The sequence below is a fragment of the Dendrobates tinctorius genome, unplaced genomic scaffold (genome assembly GCF_039654945.1).
Source record: "Dendrobates tinctorius isolate UK_male_01 unplaced genomic scaffold, ASM3965494v1 ptg000030l, whole genome shotgun sequence".
In the NCBI taxonomy this organism is placed as follows: Eukaryota; Metazoa; Chordata; class Amphibia; order Anura; family Dendrobatidae; genus Dendrobates; species Dendrobates tinctorius.
In genome coordinates, this window is record NW_027361698.1 from 19,981,009 (window position 1) to 20,007,983 (window position 26,975).

Consider the following 26,975-nt stretch of genomic DNA (forward strand, 5'->3'; position numbering starts at 1 on the left):
GCAACAACCATAGAGGTCTCTATAAGACCTCTGGTTGTCCAGGCAACGCGTCGCCGACCCCCAATCACGTGACGAGGGTTGGCGATGCGCTCACTTCCAACCCGGCGGCCAGAAGCGGTAGTTAAATGTCCGCAGTCAGCTTTGACAGCGGGATTTAACTTGTTAATTGTCGCGAGCGGATCGCGATTCCACTTGCGCCTATTGCGGGCACATGTCAGCTGTTTATAACAGCTGATATGACGCGGCTTTGAGGTCGGCTCACCGCCGGAGCCCACCTCAAAGCAAGGGATCCTTAGCAATGACGTACTATTCCGTCATCGGTAAGGAAGGGGTTAATGAGTGTCAACCAGTACTCTTCATCAATCTGGCTCCAACTTTCTCTGATTGCTGTTGCCAGATCAGCTTTGCAGGTTGGAGCCTTGTCATGGACCATTTTCTTCAACTTCCACCAAAGATTTTCAATTGGATTGAGATCCGGACTATTTGCAGGCCTTGATATTGACCTTATGTGTCTTTTTTCAAGGAATGTTTTCACAGTTTTTGCTCTATGGCAGGATGCATTATCTTGAAAAATGATTTCATCATCCCCAAACATCCTTTCAATTGATGGGATAAGAAAAGTGTCCAAAATATCAACATAAACTTTTGCATTTATTGAAGATGTAATGACAGCCATTTCCCCAGTGCCTTTACCTGACATGCAGCCCCATATCATCAATGACTGTGGAAATTGGCATGTTCTCTTCAGGCAGTCATCTTTATAAATCTCATTGGAACGGCACCAAACAATAGTTCCAGCATCATCACCTTGCCCAATGCAGTTTCGCGATTCATCACTGAATATGACTTTCATCCAGTCATACACTGTCCACAATTGCTTTTCCTTAGCCCATTGTAACCTTGTTTTTTTCTGTTTAGGTGTTAATGATGGCTTTCATTTAGCTTTTCTGTATGTAAATCCCATTTCCTTTAGACGGTTTCTTGCAGTTCGATCACAGACGTTGACTCCAGTTTCCTCCCATTTGTTCCTCATTTGTTTTGTTGTGCATTTCCTGTTTTGGAGACATATTGCTTTAAGTTTCTGGTCTTTTCTGGTCTAAGCTTTGATGTCTTCCTTGGTTTACCAGTATGTTTGCCTTTAACAACCTTCCCATGTTTGTATTTTGTCCAGATTTTAGACACAGCTGACTGTGAACAACCAACATCTTTTGCAGCATTGTGTGATGATTTAACCCTCTTTTAAGAGTTTGATAATCCTCTCCTTTGTTTCAATTGACATCTCTCGTGTTGGAGCCATGATTCATGTCAGTCCACTTGGTGAAACAGCTCTGTAAGGTGTGATCACTCCTTTTTAGATGCAGACTAACGAGCAGATCTAATTTGATGCAGATGTTAGTTTTGGGAATCACAATTTACAGGGTGATTCCATAATTTTTTCCCTCAGATTTGAGTGACTCCATAATGTTTCCCCTATGCTTGGTTTTAAAAAGTAACCATTACTGACTACCACATTTTTTGTTCTTGAGTTCTTTTAGTGTTTCTTAAAGCCAGAATGTTGCCATTTGAAATGACTTTAGTTTTGTGCCATGTCTGTGATCTGCTTTTTTTTCTACTAAATTAAACAACTGAATGAACATCCTCCAAGGCCGGTGATTACATAATTTTTGCCAGGGGTTGTAGATGGTACTGGAAGCCATAGGACTTTGAGTTGTCCTAGGCCAAGGGTATAGATTGAGAAGAGAAGGGGTCCTAGGACATAGCCTTGAGGGACACCAACAGAGCCGGGGCGAGATGAAGAGGTAGTATGGGAGTAGGAAACGCTAAATGTATGGTTGGTAAGGTATGAGGAGATCCAGGATAGGGCAAGGTCTTTGACACCAAATGAAGAGAGGATCTGTAGTAGGAGGCAGTGGTCAACTGTGTCAAAGGCAGAGGACAGGTCTAGAAGGAGGAGTAGAGAGAATAGTCTGTTAGCTTTGGCTGTAAGTATGTCGTTAGTAAGTTTTTGGTCAGGGCAGTGTCAGTGGAACGGTGGGGACGAAAGCCAGATTGTAGGTTGTCAAAGAGCGAGTTAGATGCAAAGTGAGAGGAAAGTTCAGCGTGGACATGCTGCTCAAGGAGTTTGGAAGCAAATGGGAGTAAAGATATTGGGCGATAGCTGGACATAGTGCTCGGGTCAAGGGATGGCTTTTTGAGGATAGGTGTGATTGTGGCATGTTTGAAAGCAGAGGAGAAGGTACCAGAAGTTAGTGACAGGTTGAAGAGAGAGGTTAGGGATAGGATTAGTGTTGTGGTGAGGTTGGGGAGGAGGTGGGATGGGGTCAAGCGTACAAGTGGTGAGTTGTGATTTGGATAGAAGATGAGCAAGCTCTCCTTCAGTGATTTTGGAGCAGTTTTGGAGATAGGGCATTGGTCTGGCATACAAAGGGATTGTGGTGGTTGGACAACAAAGACTTGCCTTGTTTGGTCTATCTTCTTTTTGAAGTATGTGGCAAAGTCCTCGGCAGAGATTATGGAAGTCGGAGGGGGCAGTGGTGGGCTGAGGAGGGAGTTAAAAGTGTTGAACAACTGTTTGAGGTTGTGGGATAAGGAAGATACAAATGATGTAAAGTAGGCCTGTTTAGCAGAGTTGAGAGCTGATTTGAATGCAAGTGTTGCTTGTTTGCGTGCAGTGATATCATCTTGCGAATGCGTTTTCTTCCAACGCCGCTCTGCAACTCTGGATACTTGCCGAAGCTTTTTAGTAATGTTATTGTGCCTGGGTTGTCTATTGATTTGTCGTACTCTATGCATGACAGGGGCGACCGAGTCGATGGCTGATGCAAGAGTGGCATTGTAGAAACTAGTGGCAGTGTCTGTCGTGGAGTGAGGATATGGATGCCAGTGGTCGAATAGAGTCAGAGAGCGTGTGGGTGTCTAGGTGTGCGAGGTTTCTGCGGGGGTGCGCATGTTGCTGGACATGGGTGACAGGTGAGGAGGACAGGCATGAGTAGTGAGTACATGGTGGTCAGATAGAGGTTGTGAAGTTAGGGAGCAGAGACGGGTGAAGACCAGGTCTCGTGTGTCCGTCTGTGTGGGTGGCTGAGGAGGACCACTGAGTAAGTCCAAAAGATGAAATAAGGGACAGGAGTTTGGAGGCTGCCGACTGGTGGGTGTCATTGGGGATAATGAAGTCACCCATGATAATGGTGGGATTTTCAGCAGAGAGAAAGTGAAGAAGCCAGGTAGAGAATTGGTCAATAAAGGCAGTGGTCGAGCCCAGAGGTCGGTATATGACGGCCATTTGGACGTTGAAGGGGGAGTAGATGCGGACCGAGTGGACTTCAAAAGAGTTGGAAGGAAGGATAAGGCCCACTCCTCCACCATGTCTGTTGCCAGGGCAAGGAGTGTGGGTGAAGTGGAGGCTACCATAATATAGCACAGCAGGGGAGGCTGTGTCAGAGGGTGTCAGCCTTGTTTTGGTGAGGCCCAGGAAGGAAAGATTACAAGAGGTAAAGAGGTTGTGAATCACGTGGAGTTTATTGCAGACGGAGCGGACATTCCAGAGTGATCCAGAGAGAGTGTGAGCAGGGTGGTGGGCATCTAGGGCACGGATTTGAGGTGGGCAAGATTTCGGGTGTTTATATTGGGTTGGGAGAGATAGAAGGGCGTAATAATGGGAGGCATGAGGTGTGGGGGTCCAGGATTGGGAGATAATGTCGCCAGCAGTGAGGAGAAGCAGAGAGAGACAGAGCAGGTGGGAGAAGGAGAGTGGTCGGCTTGTTTTTGTTTTATTAGGAGAGATCTGAGATTGAGGAGCAGGACAGTGGAGGAGGTCAGGTGGGGGGGCAAGAGGGAAGGAGAGATTATTACTTGGTTAGAGGGTGCTGGGGTTTGCGGATAGCGAAGGAGAGTGAGGAATACTGGAGCCAAAACTGTTAGAGCGTATGTTAGCATGATGAGAGTAAGTGTGAATGAAAGAGAAAGAAATGTAGTACATTTAATAACCGTAAAAAAAAAAGTGGAGCTGATAGTAATAGCCGAGAAGAGAAGTGAGTAGCAGTCCGGAATCTGGACAGAGAGTAAGAGAATATCGGGGCCTGGGGCAGGAAGCCTAGGACGACGGTATGGGGTCTTTGTCAGAGAGTTAACGGAAGGCAAAAGTAAAGGGAAGCAAAAGGAAGAGAATACGTTTAACATTGTAGCTACGAAGTGTCCACAGTAAAGAAAGTCGAGTGTCGTCATATTGGGACACATCCTCTCCTACAGAGAAATTATAGGATGCGTTGCTACAGGATGGGAGTGAATGACTCTTGTGGACTGGAAACTGAGAGTAGCTGTGAGGGGCCGTAGCGTTACACATCGACCCGTGCAGTCCCCACAGAGGAAAACGGGCCGTAGCGTAACACCTCGACCCGTGTGGTCCCCTCAGAGGAAAACGGGCTGTAGCGTAATGCCGCGACCTGTGCTGTCCCCACAGAGGAAAATGGGCCGTAGCGTAACGCCTCGACCCGTGCGGTCCCCACAGAAGAAAACGGGCTGTAGCGTAACGCCTCGACCCGTGCGGTCCCCACAGAGGAAAAAGAGTCAGTTACACCACAACCTGTGCGGTCCCCACAGAGGAAATCAGAAGCCACCAAGATGTGTGCTGGGCTGTGCAAAGAGTTAGAAGTAAGCCAGGAAGATGGAGTGATTCATGTCGCTTGTGGTTAAATAGGAATTTATATTCAAGGATGTTTGTCTGCTGTATATAGTTTCTATCAAATTATTCTTCAGTAAAAAGAAGTTTAATTTTAAATGGTGGTCTCTTTTCATGAACTAGTTAACATCTTCTCCTGGCCAACCAGCGTCATCCGTTACATGCAGCCTGTACGGGCGTACCACCCCTATGACACAAGTTCACTCACCCAGCCAGGACCCCTACTTTCATGTATCGTTCCGGGGCCCAGGAGACAAGTGCCTCGCCCATGGCTACTGCCTCGTGCCACTTTACACTAGGTCAATTTATCTCACAGACAGCATCCGGACCGAAAATAATGTGTGAATGTACCCTACTGTGATGAGCTTTTCTAGGCTTACACAGGAGCAGGATATAAGTGTCAAATTACCAGTGTATACGCTACATGACCAATTCATATTCAGTGGAAGCAAAAAAAAAAATGAAGTTTATATTGCATACCTGCCAGAAGAGATCTTAAAAAAACAGTAAAATATTACAATTTGAGAGTCCTCAGTGGTTGATATCTTTTAATGACTAACTGAAAAGATGGTAACAAATAGCGAGCTTTCCAGACTACTGAGGTCTCTTCATCAGGCCTAGAATAACACAAAATTCTATGCCTGCTGAAGAGACAACCACTGAGGATTCTCAAATCTAAATATTCTTTCATCTACTGGCTAACATGGTACAAACATATATATCTTTCCTGTAAAAAAGCAATCACTTTTCTTAGGGTGGTTTTACACTTACTATATTTTTGCGGCCCCAATGCATTTCTATGGCTCGCAAAAAATCAATGGTGTGCCGTACATCCGTGAGGGCCGTATATACGGCTGTGAAAAAATATCGAGCTTGTTTGTTTTCGCGGCGCGACGTCACTTCCGGTTTTGCGGAACGCCGTTGTATTGGAAAAAAACACGGCGATCCGCAAACATTTTTTTGCGGCCCGTTATTGCGTTACACCACAAAAAGTGCGGCTAAACGGCCCACAAAAACGGATCGCAAAAAAATGCGGGAAGTGTAAAACTACCCTTAGAGAAAAAAAATAACATTTATTTGTTAAATCCGGATTCCCCCATCAAGGCATAAATGGACAGAATCTTTTCATATGGGAATTACTTCATGAAAAAAGGTTTCCATTTCTTCATACAAGGTAGGCAATAGTAAGACATGGCATAGTGCAGCACCTGTAATTCAGGTGAACTAGATAACTCCTGGTCTCCCTGTGTCCAGCTGCTGAAGTATGGAAAATGATATTGCACCTTTTACGATAAATGTAATATATGAAAATGTACATGTTGTGCATCATATGTTTTTTTATATGTAGGAACCTATAGGTAATACATACCACTTGGAGGCATCTGATAAATATCTAAGATTTCCTTGGGGAGGTCCCTCTGATAGAAAATTCAGACAGACACTGCAGAACACAATGTGATTGGGTATTAGTTTTAGCAAAGTGGTACGTGTTCCTCCCCTTTCTAGAAAATAATTGGGTTAGTTATTTAAAGGGGTTATTCAGGATTATAAAAACATGGTCGCTTACTTCCAAAATCCTCATCAGACCTATCCACAGGTTAAGTGTGGTGCAGCTCCGCTTCATTTTAGCATAAGGGACAGCGCACTCGCCAATAGTAGCCTAGACCTTTAGCCCTTGTGAAAAACGCAGTATGTACTATTCCTGTCCATCTTACGGATGAGAACAGTTCATGCAATCGCAGGCAGCTGCAAGACTGGTCCGCGATGCTTGCAGAGCTGCATATGGACCTGCGCACCTAACTGACTCGATTATTACAGCAGTTGCAAGGACCCGTCATTATGTGAATGGACTCAAGTTATAGTAGCAGACACAACCTATGGACAGGTGTGACGATTTTGGAAAGAAGTAGCCAGGTTTTCCTTTTGTTGGAAATCACCTTTGAGATAGGTGCACACAATGTCTTTTTCAGACGGATTCCATATGAAAAAGCTCTAAAAACCACCAATATAATAAACATATTGACAGCAGTGTCCAAACAACTTGCTGTGCATATGTTCTGCCTTTTGTACCTTATTTTAACCGCTTCAGGCTTCAAAACCTGTGAAGTGACTAAAAGAAGTGATCTGACCATTCTTCAGGCAGCTTTCATTTGCCCCCAGTATCCTATATACAATATTAAAAAAAGATTTCGCCTGCAATGCTGCTGCAAATATGACAAAAAAAAGATGTTAAAAAGACACTTTAGGAAAAACACTACCAGCGGTTTCCTGAAGCATCTTCTGCATAATTTACTGGGCTTATCAAAATAACGGCGGAGAAGACCCTGGTGGACCTATCTAGGCTGGCACAAGATCGGTCTTCCTACAGATCAGTGATCCATCAAGTCGCCATTGCTCGAGATCGCGCAAAAGGCCATTAAATAAATAATTGCTGTAGTTGCAGCAGGTTTATTTGTCCTCTGATAAAACAGTGATTTAACTAAAACTACAGTAAGCAGCCCAGTAAGTGGCACATAGCTGGAATCTGGGTCTCTTTCTACATTTTACACTCAAATTAGGTGGCAAAAACCTGGTACTAAAATAATTCCCTATAACTGTTTTATATACGGTATTTTATACCTTCTTTATGTTGTAATGAGAATCCTTTTGAAAAACTTTAATAATAAAAAGCATTAGTTTTTCAAGTTTGGTTTCATCTTGGGGGAGATTTTAGTTTATGCAGTAATTTTGAAATGATTTAACAAAAAATCTGTCACATTTTCCAATATTCATCTTAGAATGAATGGAAATATTGTAATTCTGCATATTTTCCAATCACTTGGCTTCTTGATCTCCAGGGCCATGAAGCCGTTATGCTGAGGACACAGTATCGCTGTCATCCCTCTATTAGTGCTCTAGCTAATGATCTGTTTTATGAAGGGAATCTTCTCAATGGAATATCAGATGAAGACCGGAAGCCTCTGTTGGATTGGTTACCCACACTGTGCTTTTATAATGCAAATGGCTCAGAGCAGGTATGCATAAATGGAGTAACATATTTGGATGTTGTTGTAATTATGTGTACAGTAAAAAATGACATTTAATAATATACTGGAATTAAGAAATATTCCTTGAGTCAAAATATCAGAACCAGTCCTGAAGCCTGTCAACTTTACTTCCAACTTTGTTTTGACATTGAAGAAAGCTTCCACCCTCTTCCTGTGTCTATGATGTGTGTGGAGGGGATTGGCTGACGGTCTCCTTTCAGTAGCCTCCGTCATTAGCTGATGTGAAGATGGAGAAGGGGGCTGGCTTAGCTATTGAAATGGGATTTCATACACATCACAGACATGGGGCTGCACAAAGTGGTCACAAGGGTCCCTTATGCCCCCCTTAAAGGACTCAAATTTCTAGAAAATGTCAGGTTCGAACTTCCGCGTTGCATGTTATCGCTCTTTACACAAACCCAGCACTGCCCCCTTTCCTACGAAGTGATTCCAGAAACTAGCATCATTAGAGCAGTTACTGTTTGGTGACTGTTTAGTAAAGTATGTGGCAGCGCTGGGTTAGTGCAAACAACAAAAACCCATTAATACACTAATGATCTCGCTCGTTTACAGTGATGAGGGTTGTGGGATCCTACTCTGCATGCCAGGATCCCACTACCTGGAAGTTCAAACCTGACTTTTGCTGGAAAGTCGGGGTTCATTAGGGACCCCTGTGACCATAAATAGGTGATATTTAGAAAAATCATCAGCATAATTCTGACACTGATTATGATACTTTGAGGTATCTATGAATCTAAACTGAATAAGACACTTCATTCAACGTTACATTAAAGGGGTTTATTTGAATGATCTCAAGTAATAGGATAGCGGGTGGACCCCATCGATCTCAAGAATGGAGCTCTGGATCTTCAGTACAGGGCTGATTGCAGAGATCCGTCTTAAATGGTGCTGACGTGAGCACATCTATTAGACTGATAGCGCAACCTCTGTACAGCGCTCGGCCATTTATTGCAGTCCCATAGACCATGAACAGAGTGGAGTTGGAGCATTCACATCTCCACTCCATTTACAGTTCTTTGGCTTTAGCTGGGGTTCCCAGCTGTTGGCCCCCTGAAAATAGTATATTATCCTATAGATAGGGATAACTTTCAATTCTGAGAATAACGCTTTTCCCTTTTTAATCCAAAGGCTTGCTAAATGTAAAAATGGCCTTATTTATGCCCTGTCGCTACAGTGCTGACACTCGATTGCCCTGGTCATTGTGGACACGGCTGCTGTCATGACGTCATAACTACATCACTTGACTACTGCAGACAATCAGTGGGCTCCGCATTCTTGATTGGCTGCAGTGATCAAATATTATAGTTGCAACATCACAGCACTAGAAGAGTGTGTGGGCTAAGTAAGGCTGATCATCTTATTTTTGCACAGAACAAGCCTTTGGGCTAAAAAAAAAAAAGTAAACGTGGAAAACCCCTTTAATAAAATGTGATGATTATCAAGTCCATTATCTTTTTCCGCTATTAACCACTCGGATTCTAAATGTCTCCTGACTAATTTGGAATATGCTTTCTTAACTTTAGGCTATGTGCCCATGCTGCGTTTAAATCCGGACACTGAAAACCGGACTCCTTCCCAGAAATCGTGCGTTTTTTTCCGCGTGATTATGTTCGCGATTTTGCCTTGATTTTCGCGTGCGATATTCAAGCACTTTCCGAGCGATTTGAAGCATCGCTTGGAAAGAGATTGACAGGTTGGTCACACTCGTCAAACATAGTGTTTGACAAGTGTGACCAGGTTTTTATTATGCGGCATCAATAGTAAAAGAAAGAATGTAAAAAATCGGGGTATATTTACCTTCCGACGTCCCGCGCAGCCTCAGCGATGCTCCCGTTCCCAGCGATGCCTTGCGAGACCTGTGATGACGTTGGTCTCGCGTTGCTATAGCGATCTCACGAGACCGCTAGAGTCACGCAAGACTACGTCATCACAGGACCTTGCCACAAGGCATTACTGGGAATGCTGTTGCCCGGGAAGGCAGCGCCGAAAATCGCAGCAAAAACGCTTAAAAATCGCATCGTGGGCACACAGCCTAAATCAGTGTAATAAAGTTATCATTATAGATCAAATTAAATATGAGTATGTATATCACACTCCTTAATAAGCTGGTAAAGTTCTTACATGGAAAACACATGCTGGCATATATTTGTATGTAGAGAGAGACATAGTTTGTACATCTAGATGTTGCTCAGAATGACCGATCTGGACTCTTAGTGTACAGGAGTTACAATTGTGTTGTTTGCAGGTGGAGAGGAATTCCAGCTTCTATAATGTGGAGGAAGCCAACTTTACAGTGAAGCTTATTCAGTCACTGATTGCAAGTGGCATTCATGGATCCATGATCGGAGTAATTACACTCTACAAATCTCAGATGACTAAGGTTTCTTTAACCCTTTCTAATTGTTCATATGCAAATTTTTTGGGGTGTTGATACATTCTGCATGGGAGTCTCATCCTTCTAAAAAAAAAAAAAATGGCCCACTTTGGCCAATCGTTAAGCCAACAGCCATTTTGGACGGCTTTCCTATACGCAGAAGCAGACATTCGGCCATTCGATTCTAGATTTTCTTTTCTCGGGGAGAACAAATGAATCAGCAATCTGAAATCAAACATACCAGATGATATCTTGCCCGACAATAAATTGTGCATGGCTCCCATACACATTAGAGTATTGGCCGACCCAGTTGATATTGTTTGGTTTGGCCAACATTAGTCTAATGAGGTTATGACTGGAGGATACTTCTTACTCTGGCTCCTGGGTATCTATGATTTTTCCGGATATAGAACTAACATCTATTGTAGTTTATGGTTTATGGTCATGTTCGAGTTTTTTGGGGAATTGAGCAGGCTGCAAAAAAAAGCAAAAAAAAAAAAAACTAGACATGTCTGTTTTTATATAATTCTAAGATCAGACTCTCCAAGATAAGTCTATAGGTCCTTGAACAATCGGACAGTACTAAGATGCTATGTAGGTTGCATTCTAGCACTGCCCAATTTTCATGTTTGTTTTTGATAGGAGAAATTTGAGAAACAATCACAGACGTAAAAAAGATAAACAATGAAACTCTGATACTAAAAAAACTGACACTAATGAAAATCTGATGTTTTTTGCATACAAGAAAAATCACTGATGTCTGAATGAGCCCTAAACTAATGAATTTTAGGCATCTTACTGTAGCAGACCTTGGATCAAGACTGGAGTACGAAAAGCTATTCTTCATAAATTCCCCCTTTAGCATAATTCACATCACAGTTTTGGCATAAGCTGTGTGCAAGGGTTCATGAGGACTTGTCAGGTATACGTCAGAGAGTGCTCCTGACATATTCTTCTGACGTGGATTAATCCTTAGGCCAGGTGTACACCAGCCAATCTGCAGTGTTAAAGAACCACCTATCGGCTACCAATTTGACAATTGAGAGTCATTTAATAATCAGTCTAGACAGGCTGACCAGGCATTGGATGCACACAGAACAATTGGGAATGCATTTACCAAGGAAGATGTGCTGCCAAAAATGAGAATTTTTCACCTGATGAACAAGCATTTTTCTCATTTGTCGGTTGACTGGTAGCCTGTGTTCACTGCCGGTTGACTGGTAGCCTGTGTTCACTGCCTGTTGACTGGTAGCCTGTGTTCACTGCCTGTTGACTGGTAGCCTGTGTTCACTGCCTGTTGACTGGTAGCCTGTGTTCACTGCCTGTTGACTGGTAGCCTGTGTTCACTGCCTGTTGACTGGTACGTTGTTTATCAGGAGATGATATTGCAGTATACATGCACCCCTAGTGCGATACATGATTAATGAAAATGTTTGTTGGAGGATTTTTTTCATCTACAAGTAGTTTTTTGCATTAAAGTGATTGATTGTCCTGATTCCATTTAACTTGGTATAAATTGTCAAAAGAATAAAGTCTGTAGTTCGTCATATTTGTTTTATATCTATAGACAGACTAGCTACATGTCTGCTGGCTTTAATCTGTAATAATAAATCAGTAATAATGGTTGCAAATAAAATCATCAGTTTACCTCTTTGGTCATAAAGTAAATGTCACTTCTAGAGAAGGGTAACGATTTTAATATGCCTGTTGTACAGTATATTTTTTATATAGTAGAGCATTATTATTCTCCGTATACAGATCTGCTGCATGCTTGGCTCTGCTGCTGTGTTTGACCCCTCGGATATGAAAGCAGTTCAGGTGTCCACAGTGGATGCCTTCCAAGGAGCTGAAAAGGAAATCATCATCCTGTCTTGTGTCCGGACGAAGCAGGTTGGGTTTATAGACTCAGAGAAGAGGATGAATGTTGCGCTGACGAGGGGAAAGCGGCATTTATTAATTGTTGGCAGCCTCGCCTGCTTGAGAAAGAACAAGCTATGGGAGCAGGTCATCCATCACTGTGAAAGTACGTAAGAAAATCCTATTTGGTCAAGCCAGTGTGTAACTATACCCCTGATATTAGAATGCAACTATAAGAATGCTTAGGTGTCTGTTTACCCAGAACTGTGTAATCTAGAACCTGGTGTAGTCCATTACTGGTTACCCCACAATGATGGGAACTACACTCATGTAATAATCTCCAGCTGTGAGCTGAAGTCACTGTCCTTCTAAATGAAATGGAAAAAGTCACATATAAAATCCTGTTAATGTCATCATACTTATGGAAAAATGCAGATTGCACCCCGTATCAATATATTGTGGGAAGTAAATATTATTTAAAGGGATATAAGATACGGCCACTGCCTTTCAGGGCTTATCTACAGCATTCTATAATGCTGTAGATAAGCACCCGATCCGACCTGCAAGATAAGAAAAATAAGTTTTATTATACTCACCCGGGGGGCGGTCCGGTCCGATGGGTGTCGCAGGTCCGGCTCCGGTGCCTCCCATCTTCTTGCGATGCCGCCCTCCTGCTTGCTTTGTGGCTCCCGACATTGCACTCCTGCGCAGGCATACTTATCTGCCCTGTTGAGGGCAGAGCAAATTCCTGCAGTGTGCAGACGCTGGGCCTCTCTGACCTTTCCCGGCGCCTGCGCACTATGGTACTTTGCTCTGCCCTAAACAGGACAGAGAAGTATGCCTGCGCAGGAGTGCAATTCTGGGGAGTCATGAAGCAAGCAGGAGGGCAGCATCGCAAGAAGATGGGAGGCGCTGGACCTGCGACACCCATCGGACCAGACCGCCCCCCGGGTGAGTAGAATAAAAAAATACTTGCAAATGATGAATCGGGCCCTATCAGGCTTTATTCAAAAATGTGCAAATATGGTACATTTCCTACAAATAAATCAGCAATATCCATATATTGTAAAGATGAAAATGGATTGTAAGCGCTGTGTTCTTGCCTAGGAGAGACCAACCTCTTCTGACACTAATATTGGCAGTAAACAGTAACATTAAAATGCCTCCACTCTTGAGAACATTTACACTGTAAGATTATCGTTCCTAAGAATGCTCATTTTTTCATTAATTTTGTAGGACAGAAAAGTTGCCGATCACCCAATAAATAAGCAAAATGTTTGTTGGGTGAAATGATTTTTTATGCTCCACAAAAAAGATTCATTATTGGCAGCACATAGTTCTATATAAATAGGACTCGTGTGGCTGAGATCAATGGCTGCCAATGTGCACTGTATATTATTATTTTTTTTTTTTTTTTTTTTTTTACAAATTTCTCAATATAAATCTGGTGTCTGGTCTACCTGTATAAACAGGCTAATAAGTGACGTCTGACCAGTAAACAAGTGGCTGATCAGTGATCGATTAGTGCCACAGGTCATTTTGTGTAAATGGACGATAAATTGCAAAATTGCTTGTCTTTTCAAGCACTTTGCAATTATTCCCATTTTTGATGTATAGAATAATACAGTAGTAGTTATATAGACTGAATTTGTTATTTGCTTAGGCTGATTTCAGCCATCAGTCTCCTCCTTAGGCCAGTTTAACGTGTCTGACGTGCGTGGTCTGTACTTAGTTATTTGCTTTCACAATGACTATAAAGATTTTGGGTTTTTAAAGCGATTCTCTACTGCTGGATAGCCCCTTATTGATGGCCCCAGAGCGCTGCATAAAACAAAAAAAAAATCTATATACACAGTCAGAACAGGGTGTACATTATATATCAGCTCTGATTGAATTATGAAGGCTGCAGCCAATCAGTGGTCGCTCAATAACTGCAGTGATCATGCAATATTGTTTATGTCAGAGCTGTCGAATGACTCCGAGGGGAGGCGTGCTCCAGGAGGTAAGTATACATTTTATTTTATGTAAGCATTCATAAGAGGTGGTCAGTTCATGAACAACCCCTTTAAGCTGAGACTAGAGTATATGTTACATGATATATATGGTGAATGTAAAATATGAAAAATGCATTAATGTAGTGCTTTTTTTCAGTGCATAAAGATGGTTTAAAACATGTAAGTCAGTGGGATGAAAAACTAAATGCTATACTTACACTTTATCAACAAAATAAAGAGGAGGAGGAGGCATCAAGTACACAGAGAAAGCATATCAAAACCAAGGCTGGGAAGGTAAGTAAAGCTAAAGATGCCCTCAGAATTGGGTGTATAGTGTTAACGCCACATATTCGTCTACAGGGCAGTACTACTCGGTGCTTGCCAGCTACCTCTGCATGCGCAGTTATACAGGGAAGACTGTCAATCACTGAGTAGGACCGCCCACTGGACTATGTATACAAGCACCTGGGGTTTCAGAGGATAAAATACAACTTTTACTGACACCTTTACCACAAAATGTATATGAATCTGATCGTCTCATCCTGCTGTATAACATCCTGCCTGCAGATTAGCTAACATTTTCACATGACAAAGCCTTCAAGACTTTTTGCTAGATTTATTTTTTTGCTCAGTGAAGAGATTTCTCAATTTTTACAGAGAACCTGTAGGTGGAGGAAGAGAAGCTACATTGCTTGTTTGATGCAAGAAAGCCTATATGTACAGCTGTAGTGGGAATCTATGGGTCAGCTGAGCATATGAAGTGGTTATATTATACAATGGCCATGTGTGTATGATGCTTAGATGCTGCACGGTTTTATTAAAGGCGTTGCCCTTTTTCAAATATTAACCCATAGCTCAGTGACTTATAACAAACTGCGCTTTTCCTCACCCACCCTGGGTCCAGCGCTGCCAACTACTGTGGTATTTTATTGATGGGCTGCAGCCAAACATTGAGCTCAGCAGCACTGCCAATGTAGATAGTACGCGCTGCCGATCTCAAGGACTGGCTCCTGTTCTACTGACGTGATGTTACTGCTTCAGCCAATCAGTAAGGACTAGACCAAAGGCGATAGGCAGCGCTGGACCCAGGGTTGGTGAGTAAAAGCTCATTTTGTTATTTTTTGGGTCACTGAGCCTATGGGCTAATCTTTGAAACTGGACAACTCCTTTAAGAGAAATAAATGTTTACCAGCCAAAATAAAAAAAAGGATCATGCCAATTATGCCGAGTAAACTGGTACTACCAAATCCCCATGTATCATATTTATACCATAACTCTTAAGAACTGTACATCTTGGAAAATAATGCATCATGTGACAAGATAGAATTGTAAGGGCCACAATAAATAAAGGAAATAAGGAATATTTAATATACCTAGTCTGAATCGCATTTCATTTTTCAACTCCGGCCACACTCAGACATCCGTATTGTTCTAGCTATGATTTTCACGGCTGGTCTATAAAGGGTACATGTTCTATGGCACTGTTCCCATGTCTGTGGTTTTTTTGCGGAATGTATGTCAGTGCTAAATTCATGTCATCAGTATAAATTCCATGTGCAATCTGTGATTAACATTCTAATGTATCAGAGCTTTGTAATTTAATCCATACGTGAAAATCCCTGATGAAACACTGATGGGGTAAAAAAATATATACACACTAAACACTGATTAAACTTGGATCCAAGACATTGATGACATTCAAGCTATTTTTTTTGCACACATCAACAACAGATGTGTGAATGAGGCCTAATCAGTAGTGTGAGCCGGAACGATAATTTATCAGGAGCGCCTTCATCCTAGATACACTGGGAGAACTGCTGGTGTGTATAACCTGCTGCAGCCACAATATACATAATATTAATAATGAGGAATTTCTCATTTTTACAACAAATTTTAAAAACCATTTTTTTAGTGAACCACCTCACATTTGAAGTGACTTTTGGGGGCCTATGTGACAGAAAATACCCAAAAGTGACAACATTCTAAAAACTGCTCCCCTCAAAGTCCTCAAAACCACATTCAAAAAGTTTATTAACCCTTTAGGTGCTTCACAGGATTTATTGCAATGTGGAAGGAAAAAATAAACATTTTACTTTTACTTTTTTTTTTTTTTTTCCTCACAAAAATTTTACTTTAGCCCCAATTTTTTTTTTATGTTCACAAGGGTAACAGGAGAAAATGGAACCCAAAATTTGTTGTGCAATTTTTCCTGAGTATGCCAATACCCCATATGTGGTGGAAAACTACTGTTTGAACACATGACAAGGCGAGAGAGAGAAGGAGCACCGTTTGACTTTTTGAATGCAAAAATGGCTGGAATCGAGAGCTGACAACATGTCGAGTTTGGCGAGCCCCTGATGTGCCTTACCAGTGGAAACCCCAACACAAGTGATCCCATTTTGGAAACTAGACCCCTTTAAGGAATTTATCTAGATGTGTGGTGAGAACTTTGAACCCACAGGTGCTTCACAGAAGCTTATTACGTGGAGACGTAAAAATTAAAATCACATTTTTCGCACAAAAATGTTTTTATCCCCAAATTTTATTTTCACAAGGGTAACAGGAGAAAATGATCCTAATATTTGTGGTGCAATTTCTCCTGAGTACGCCACACCCCATATGTGGGGGGGAAAAACGTGTGTGCGCATGACAGGGCTCAGAATGTAAGGGGTCACGTTTGGAGAGCCCCTGATGTGCTTAAACAGTGGAAACGCCCCACAAGTCACCCCTTTTTGGAAATTAGACCCATCAAGGTATTTATTTAGACGTGTAGTGAGCACCTTGCACACACGGAATTTTACAATATTTTTCCCACCAATGTTTTTAGCACCAGATTTTTTTTCATTTGCACAAGAATAGCAGGAGAAAATGGACCCCAAAATTGATTGTGCAATTTCTCCTGAGTGCACCAATACCACATTTGTGTTCGAAAACTACTTTTGAGGCACAGTGCAGAGATCAGAATTGAAGAAGCACCATATTGGAATTCAGATTTTGCTGGAATGGTATGAGGGTGCTGTGTCACATTGGCAGAGCCCTTGAGGTACGAGAACAGCAGAAACCCACCCATAAGTGACCTAATTTTACAAAATGCACCCCCAGTGAATTCATCTAGGGGTACAGTGAGCATGTTGACACCACATGTGCCTCAAATGAAATTTTATACCATTGGGCGGTGAAGAAAGAATGACAATTTTACCAATTAAATGTTGTTTTAGCCCCAACTTTTTAAGTTTCTCTAAGGTCTAGTAGGAAAAAATGGACCTCAGTTTGTTTTGCAATTTCTTCTGAGTGCGCCAATACCCTACGTTTCATTGGGAAATTCTTTTCAGGGACAGTGCAAACCTCAGAAGGGAAGGAGCGCCATATTATAGTGCAGATTTTACGGTTATGGTTTGCGGGTACCATGACCCACTGGGAGAACCACTAAGGTCCCAGAATAGAACCCTCCATAAGTGACCCCATTTTACAAACTACACCTCTCAATGAATTCATCTAGGGGTGCAGTGATCATATTGACATCACCGGTATGTCACAGAATTTTATACCATTGGACAGTGAAGAAAAAATAATTGCATTTTTATTTCTGTTTTAGCCCCAGATTTTACACTTTCACACTGGAAATGGGTAAAAATGGCACCAAAATGTGTCCCACAAGTTCTGCTGAATGTAGAAATACACCATATATGGCTCTACAGTACTGCTTAGCCATATGGCGAAACGTAGGTGGGACATAGTGCTGTTTGCCTCCTGGAATGCAGATTTTCCTCAAATAGTTTGCAGACTCCATATGCAGAGCCAGTAAGTGCTCAAAGAGAAGAAACACCCTTCAAGTGATCTCATTTTTGGAAATTATACTCTTTTGGGAATTTATCTACAGGTGTATTGACTGCATGGGTGTTTTCTAGAAACAAGCAGCAGTGGATGTTACTGAATGAAAATTGCAAACTGCTGTTGTAGTGAGCAGTACGTTGTAGTGCTCAGTACATTATGCCCAGGTCGTGCTTCTGGAGACACCCACCTGTAAATTAGGTGGGCTCTCATCGCTACATAAATGCCAAATATGTGGACTCTAAATGTGTTTTAGGCACACTCGGGCTCAGAAGGGAGAGGGGTATTAGGATTTGGAAGTGCAGAATTTTCTTAATTTATTTTGTAGGGCAAAGGCAAAGAGCTAGTTTGCTTTTCCAGAGCCTTTGTACTACCAGTAACGTGAAAGCCCCCTATATTTTCATTGATAGATGATGAACTTGATGGGGGACTTTCTTTTTTCTTTTTGTGAATTGACTTTAATTTGAAGCTTTTGTTGGAAACATTTTCGATAATATTTGGGATCACATTTATCCTGCTCTCTATGCTGAGCACTTACTTTGAGGTTTCCATCTAGATCTCCAAGTGACGTGATTCCGATGATACCTCCAAGGGATCCATTCACAATAATGAGGCAGCAGAGTTACTCTGGACTCTGTCTGGCCTCTGTTCAGCGTTGTCCTCCTTTTCAGAAGTGCACGAAACTTTGCCGACCGTGCTTTTATGCTCACCTAAAAAGACTAGACACCGCTGGGTCATAGGACAGATGCTGTCCACAGTGCCTCCATCTGCCTCATAAGGAATCTTCCACCAGGGGCTCCATCTGAATCACATATTTCAGAAATTTACACATATCCAAGAAGTATCATTTTCTCCTTGCGGAGATTGACATGCTAAGCATGCCGAGATGAGGAGACTTAAAGCTGCAAAGCTCCTCTGGGAAATATGCAAATTGTCTCTTCAGAGAGGAAGAGGACTAGAACTCTAGTGCCACCTATTGGAAGTAGCAATCCTAAAAGTCAGTGTCGACCCTTAGCGAGCCTTGTCACATGACTTAAGATAAAAAGCCAAACCAGAATCTCAATTTGCAGACAGTATTTCGGGGGACTGCCCCTTGTCAGTTCTAAGTGTGAGACCTGGATTGGCTGTGAGAAGCGTCTGACCGATATCCAAGAAGTATAGTTTCTCCTTGCGAAGATTGACTTGCTAAGCGTTGTGACAAGGCTTGTTAAAATGCTACTTCCAATAGGTGTTCCATCATCATTCTAGGCGTCTTTTTAATGCAAAATTGTGGATGACCACAGATCTGTGCACACCTAAAAAGATGAATACCACCGGGAAAAACTCCAAACGGACTCCGTGTCTCCATCTACCTCATTATGGTGGGTGGTTCTGTCAAGTTACGTCTGAATGGCATTTTTGTGGGATTTACTTGGAAACCCCAATGTAAGTGCTCCGCATTGAACACAAGAACGTGATTGCAGTCTTATACTGGAAGCGATCGAAAAAATGTTATGTATCCTAAAATGTTACCAATAAAAACCCTAATTTATCCCACACAAAACCAGCCCCCACTCAGACCCATCATCTGTCACTGGAACTATAGAGGTTCCCATGTTATTGGTATAACAAAGACTGGAAAAGCAACATGGCTCCCACCCACTCAAGTAAAATCCAGTGAAATCTGCGCTCCCAAATCCAAATGCCCCACTGTGCCTAAACCACAGTAAGCGGCCACATGTTTGACATTATTATTGCAGGGAGAGCCCAATTAACAATTTACGGGGTGTGTGTCAAGCACAAGCTGGGCACAATTTGTGGAGGAGCTACAATATATGGGGACTCTGCTCTGTATAGGTCGCAATGTATGGTCACTAAACTGGCATACTAGTAATTCTCCAGGATAAAGCGTGGCGTGGATATTATAAAATAGTCACTGCAGCCGTACAGTAGACTAATTGAGAGGTGCAACTTCTACGATGAGGTCACTTTTATTTTTTTTATATTTATTTTTTTTTGGGGGGGGTCTGCTGTTCTGGCACCTTTTGGGGCGTCTCAAATGTCACCTATAAACTATTCTACCAGAATCTGTGCTCCAAATAGCGTTCCTCCCTTCTCAGCCCTGACGAGTGGCCAAACAGTAGTTTCTGACGACATACAGGGCATCACTGCGTTCGGGAGTAATTAAATTGAATTGTGGGGTCCAGTTTCGCCTGTTAACCCTTGTGTAATGGACAAATTTTCATCAAAGAAAAAAAAATACATTTTTTCAACTAAAATGTTAAAAATTCTGTGAGACACGTGGGTTTGAAATACTCGCTGCACCCTTAGATGAATTCCTTAAGCAGTGAAGTTTCCAGTATGGGGTCACTTGTGGGGGTTTCTGCTGTTTTGGCACCTAAGGGGCTCTGCTCATGGATCCCACAATCTATTCAAATGGAATCTGGGTTCTAAAAGCCAAGTAGCGCTCCTTCCCTTCCGATCCCTGCCGTGTGCTCAAACAGTAGTGTACAACCACATATGGAGTAATAATTGCATAACAAATTATGAGCTCCACGCTCTCGTATTACCCTTCATGTAAATTATAAATTTGGTGCTAAAAATAGTATTTTAGAGGAAAAAAATGTATTTTTGTTTTGTTACATCTAAATGTTGTAATATTTTGTCAATCCCCCAGTAGGTTAAAAATGCTCAGTACATGCCTACATGATTTCCATGAGAAGTCTAGTTTCCAAAATGGGGTCACTTTTGGGGAGTTTCTGCTGTTTTGGCATGTTGGGGGCTCTGCAAATGCAACATGGCATTCACAATCTTTTCCAGACAAATTTACGCTCCAAAAATCAAGTAGTGCTCTTTCCTTCCTGAGCCCTGTCATGTAGTCAGAAAGCAATTTTTGACCAAATTTGGGAGAAATTGCTTAACAAATTTTTGAATCATCCATTTTTTCCTATCATTTGTTAAAATTACAAATTTTGTCTAAAACAACATTAGTGGGGAAAACGTTATTTTCGTTTAGACATCCACATTTTAAAAGTTATGTGAAGCACCTATGGATTTAACAAGCTCAAAACTCCCCTACATGAATTCCTTTTATGGATCTAGCTTCCAAAATGGGGTCAGTTGTGGGGGTTTCTGCTGTTTTTGTACATCAGGATCTCTGCAAATGAGACTTGTTGTCTGCAATCTATTCCAGCCAAATGTAAATTCCAAATGCAAAATGTCGCTTCCTTCCTTCTGAAGCCTACTGTGTGTCCAAACACGTGGGATATCGACGCACTCAGAAAAAAGTGGGTAACCAACTGTGGCTTCCACTTTTTCTTGTTACCTCCTGCAGAAGCGAAGCATTTGGGGGCTATAGCAATATTTCCATGAAAAAAATGAACTTTCTCAATATGATGACCTAATGTTACCAAATATAGTTCCTGTGGGTTCAAAATACTCATTATACCATCTGGATAAAATCCTTAAGGGTTGACTCGTGGGGGATTTCAGCTATTTGGGGACCTGCATATCTGACATGTCGCCGCAATCTATTTCAGCCAACTTTGTGTTCCAAAATTCAAATGGTGCTCCTTCCCTTCCTAGTCCTACCGTTTGTCCAAACCCAGGTTTCTGACTACTTGTGGATATCAGTGTGCTTAGGAGAAACTGGATAACAAATTGCAGGGTCTATGTCGTCGTGCTATTCCTTGTAAAAGTGAAAAAATTGGGGCTAAAGCAACATTTTAGAAGAAAATTTGCTATTTTTTTTTTTTTAATTCCTCTGTAGAACCTGAAGAGGGTTAAAACATTTCCTGTGAAGTGTTGGAGGGGTGCGGTTTTTAAAATGGTATCACTTTTGGGAATTTCCAATATGTAGACCTGGTCAGGAAGCTCTGTCACTAAGGGGTTAAGGTAATTGTTTGTGATACATGTTGGTATTTTTTAATAAATAATTTCAGAGTGAGTTCATACAGTATAACCTTTTTTCCATTAAATCTTTTTCCCCAGACATAAATGAAAACCAGAAGAAGGCTCTTTAATCTTCCACTACTGGATCTATGCGAGAGTGAAGATAATCCAGTCTGCTTTGCTGTTTGGCATGTTTGTTTGTATTAACGTCTCCAGTGATCCTTGTCCAGTTTAAAACTGAAAATTTTCACATATTTTACAATTTAGTTAATTGTTTTTCATTTTTATGGTTGCTAAGATCCACATCACATCTACGGTAACTCGTTACCTTTTAAAAAGTAATAACTTACCTATCTAATGAGTCTCTGAATTGTCTTACTATGATATTTCATTAAACAGTTATTTGGCTTGTTAGAATGTTTTTATGTATATAGACGAGAAAGCAATGTAATAAATTGTATATTTAACACTAGGTGGCGCTAGAGTATTCTTTGTGTATAAAGCTGTGCAGCTAATTTTGTGTATTTTTTAGCAATAACTGCATGGAGAATGCTATTTATTATTTTCTCATGGCTTTTACCTGGAAATGTAGATTAGATAATACAAATAATATAAATTTTAATTCTTATGTAATAACTGTGCCGGCACTTTCCAAATTTCTGTTGTGATTTTATTATTACAGGGTGGGTGGGTTATTTCTTTCTATGAAAAGTTCCTTCAATCTATTAACAATGTTCAATTATCTTGAAGGAAGGGGCTTAAAAATTAATAAAAACAAAATCTAGGACCATTGAATTATCTTATTTAAATTACTTCTGACATCTCCGTATAGCCCCTTTAAAATCTCAATCAACAATCCATTAGAGCTCAACAGGAGGAAAACTAAATCCTCGTTTAAGTGTATTTATCCAATCTCTTTTCTCTCTTTCAAATGCTAAATCCATTTTAGCATATGCCCCTTCTTTCTCTCGCCTTTTTCTAAAGCCGAGCAGCTTCTATTACCCTTGTAAATATGAAAGTTGCTAATCATATGACATATCACGTCTCAGTCGGAGCCTGGAATAAAGCCTTGAGATGTGGGATCATTGCATCCAGACAACAGCTTCATCAGCCAGAAAGTTTTTTTTTTTTCTTTTTCTTTCCCTTCTGCCTTCAACTCTCAATCCCTTCTTTGTCTGTGGGGGAAAATGTAGGCAGTGCGATATTCCATGGCCATATGGTCCACTCTGTATTTTGTTAGTCGGAATCAGTAGAGATTCACAGTATCCTCCTTTTTTATCCTGTTTCCAAATGTGCATGTGCTCTTTATTATTATTTGTGTTTTTAAGCATTTGTATACTATTAACTCCTTAATGATGCACCATTATTGGCTTTTTGCAAGTTCTTTTTTTTCTGCGCTTCTTTCAAGAGCCATAGCTTTTTTTTTTTTTATTTCTGTCAATGTACCCATGGCAAGGGCTTTTTTAAGAACAAGTGGTAGTTTTGAAATAACCATTCATTTTACCACATTATGTGCTGAGGAATAAATGGGAAAAACATTCCGAAATGGTGTTTAAAAAAAACAATTCTGCAGTTGTTTTTTTTTTTTTTTAGTTTTTTATTTGCTTTATTCATTGTGCAGAAAAAAATTACCTGCCAAAATGATTCTTCAGTACAGGAAATATATATTATTTGAGGAACCAGGTTGGGGTTTTATTTTTTTGTATTCTATATTTTGAAATCGATTAAAAAGATTTGATTACAAATAAAAGTTCACTGGAAAGAAAATGAAAACTTCAAAACATCACTGAAAAGACAAGTATTACTAATGGAGAAGGTTAATACCAGGTCACTGCAGGATGTAGACCAGGCCCAATGCAAATTACAGCATCCACTCTCATACCTCCCATTCACAAGGGTGGTGATTGGACACACAGTGATTGTGTAAGGTACCAGTGTCATGTAGTGCACCAAACTGTTGGTCATGCCCATACTATTAGATTAAGATGGCTGTCCAGTACTTCTGTACGCACATGCCTAATACTGACACGACATTCTCCCCTAATATCACTAGACCTCTCCACATCCTGCTAAGGAACTTCTAAAAATGAAGTGTTGGTTAATATTTGGGGCAAAGTGCGCAAGTGCTCAATCCTCATCTTCAAGGATCCTCATTGTCTTGATTATCCCTACAATAAAATTATTCACTTCTGAAAAGAATCAGCGGTGAGATCCACATTTATGGGATATCCAGATATTCCCGATGTAGAAGTAGAGAGTATCCTTTATTATGCTATCTAGAACAGAATGTGTAGTATATTTCTGAAAAGTTTTGTTTACTGATCTAGGCATAGAACTAAACTACATAATTTATGTGAGATGTTATATTTTTATCAGTCACATTACTCCAGATTTCCTGCTTCAGTCACACTCCAATAGATGTCAGTGTGAAAAATCAGCCAACCGTCACAACATGCACTTCTGTATGAGGGAACTTGGGCAGCAGTCCCTCAACAGATGCATCAAGATGTAGCGGCCCCATTGATGGCCATATATACGAAGCTGGCTGAATGGTGTAGTGTGCTGTATTTCTCAATGCATGACCTTTGTGGAATACAGCCCACCAAACTGAATAACGCCAGGTCTCTATCATTGTTCACCATCATATAAAACAATCATTACCCTTTTCCTTCATATATAGGACATTAATGTATTAAAACAGTTCTGTTAGGAAACAGATGTCATTGACGAAACTCCGACTTTTTTTGGCCCTAGTCGGACCAGTTTCATCTGAAACTAATTTGGTTTCAGTCGGGTTTCACGAAACCCGATCCCAACCAAAATTGCTCAACTCTAATGGGGGCAAATGGGTCTTGACGGAACAAGGGAAAAAGGAGCTAACAGATCGAGAAACTGAAGGACCTGTCAAGTTTGGTTTCAGGAAGCCTGATGATATGAGGTTGTTTTACAGCCAAAGGCATTTGGTACTTGACCAGAATCGATGGTGGTCTCAAGGCTGAGCTATATGTGAGTATCCTACAAGATTAGATACTTTGTACATTGTAAAAAAGGACAACTTGGTGTTCCTGCAGGACAATGACTCGAAGCATATGTTGAGATTGGTGAAGAAATAGTTAATGACAAATGACTTAGAGGTGCTAGATTGACCCCCACAGTCCCCAGACCTCAACCCAATCAAACACATGGGTGTGTATACAGTTTTTTCTTCAATTCTACCCACAAGTGAGTTGACCACTATGCACCAACTTTGGGAATGTGTAGAAGAGACCTGGGAACTGATTTCAGTCGACACGTGCTTGAATCTGATTGAGAGCATGCCCGGAAGGATTCAGGCGGTGTTGAAATTCAAAAGTACATTTACACAAATATTAAAATTTAGATTTTTAGGAGCAAAACAGTAACAATGCAGTGACATGACAAGAATCTACATAACTAATCATATGCTAAATATTTCCAAGTCAAATTTAGGTATGAGATAGCCAAGATGGTTTTCTAGAAATTGCTGATATACCCCTCCTCACATGTAAAGCGCCATGGAATAAATAGCGCTATAATAATAATCTCACGTTCAAAGTCGTGGCTGGATGATATGGAGCCTGAAAGTCAAATGTTCAAAACATTTATGTACTGTATATATATATATATATATATATATGTGTACGCGTGAGAGATTGTGTGCAAATATATACATTTATTTTTTTATCGTAGTTTAGGGCCTGAAATAGACATTTCTTTACATCATAATTAGTGACAGAAACCGTTATACAGAGCTCCGTCACCCCTAAAGTCCTTTTCTGTTGTGCCAGCCTGTATTGCTATGATAAACCTCCTTACTGATTTCTAGTAGCAAGTGGTCCTATGAGCAGGTGATTGTAATACATTTTGGGCCAAAGTTGCATGAAATTGGGCTTCACATTGTAACATGTAGAGCAGGTGTAATTATGAGATGGAATAGTCATTACCCTGTAAATGTCATGTTTTCCGCAGACTCTGTTCTGAGCTTTGCCCTAGCAAGAGTGGTAACATAAATCCGTAGTGTGGCGTGTACAGTGCTTTGTAGACGCGCCTTTAATTGACAACTAATGTACATATATTCGTAAGGAGTAGCCTAACTTGGATGGCAGCCAATAAATCCCCTCCTTCCCATTCCATTCCTAGCTCAAACCCCAAAAGACTTTCAGCCAAATCATTAAATTCAACAGAGGTGGTCAAGCTAGCACAGCTTTTCTGTGATGCCTTGAAAAGAAAGGCATCCTTGAAGTTTAGAAGATGCCCAAGGAAAACTGCCTGAAAGACATGAAAAGATTGAGTTTCCATAGCTGTTGGAGCACGAGAGCAGTGTAAGAGCACAATGGGGGATTGGAGCACTGCCACTGGCCCACTGCTCTATCTCCGCACAATTGGGTCACTGAAATGGGGAATTAATTACCATTGGTGAGTGGGCAGTCCATTCACCACTGGCTGAGTTTTATTAAACGCCAATATAAATAACAAAACAACTCTTGTGGCTGCACTATTCCTACACGCCAAAGGAAGGATTATGCCGAGGATTAACATCTTAAAGTCTATGAGACTTTCTGACTCAGGGCTCCAAGCTCATAATCGTATTTGTCTGCTGTATCAGCGATTAGTGCTCTCATTCTCCCACTTTTGCCTGGATGGCCAATGTCCCTTTTTGCAGGCAAGAGCTGCACCACAATAGGCTGTTCTTTTCTATGCATCTTTGTAGTATAAGAGGAATATAATAAAGCGCAGTCTGACCAGTCTTCTTTATCTTAACAATGGCACTTGGAGGGTTATCCTTTATTGTTGTGTTTGGAAGGAGGGTATTGGATCTCTCTATATGATTATAGAAGAAGATGAGAGGAGTAATCCATGCAAGAGTGTGTATACATACAAAGATGAACATCAGGGATAAAAATATATTTCTTCATTATTATTAATGATATTCCAGATGAGCTGCAATGGATCATGCATTTAAGATCTCAGATTGCATGTGATGTAAGTACAGGTCACAGCACAGAAGAATACAATGGAAAGCTGCTGATTGAATAGTGCTACTTGATATATCAAGTATCCTACACATCATATATAAAGAAAAATACAAAAGACTGATTAAATAATTCAGTATCCATCACTCTTATAAAATGCATGTGGCTATTGGCATCAAATAATCCCATTAAAAGCCCCAAATATCTAATGATTTATTTGTAGCTGAAAGGATGTTCTACTTTATTCTTGAAAGGGTGTTTAGTGTACTCACCACTCATGTGGCAGAACGTAAATCAGGACTTCCCTTTGTTGTGTGTGTTTTTACAATACCC

General features: G+C 41.0%; 1 protein-coding gene across 4 annotated transcripts in view; it reads left to right on the forward strand.

Annotated features, from left to right (window-relative positions):
- ZGRF1 (zinc finger GRF-type containing 1) overlaps positions 1-22,123 on the forward strand; it is a 140,204-nt gene extending 118,081 nt beyond the window's left edge. For all 4 annotated transcript variants that reach the window (XM_073571934.1, XM_073571936.1, XM_073571935.1 and 1 more), the window contains 5 exons: positions 7,516-7,692; positions 9,971-10,105; positions 11,858-12,122; positions 14,108-14,244; positions 21,751-22,123. In XM_073571934.1, the coding sequence (XP_073428035.1) occupies positions 7,516-7,692; positions 9,971-10,105; positions 11,858-12,122; positions 14,108-14,244; positions 21,751-21,756 (720 nt within the window). In that variant the 3' untranslated portion in view covers positions 21,757-22,123. The remainder of the gene's footprint in view (positions 1-7,515; positions 7,693-9,970; positions 10,106-11,857; positions 12,123-14,107; positions 14,245-21,750) is intronic.
- Positions 22,124-26,975: the final 4,852 nt, after the last annotated feature.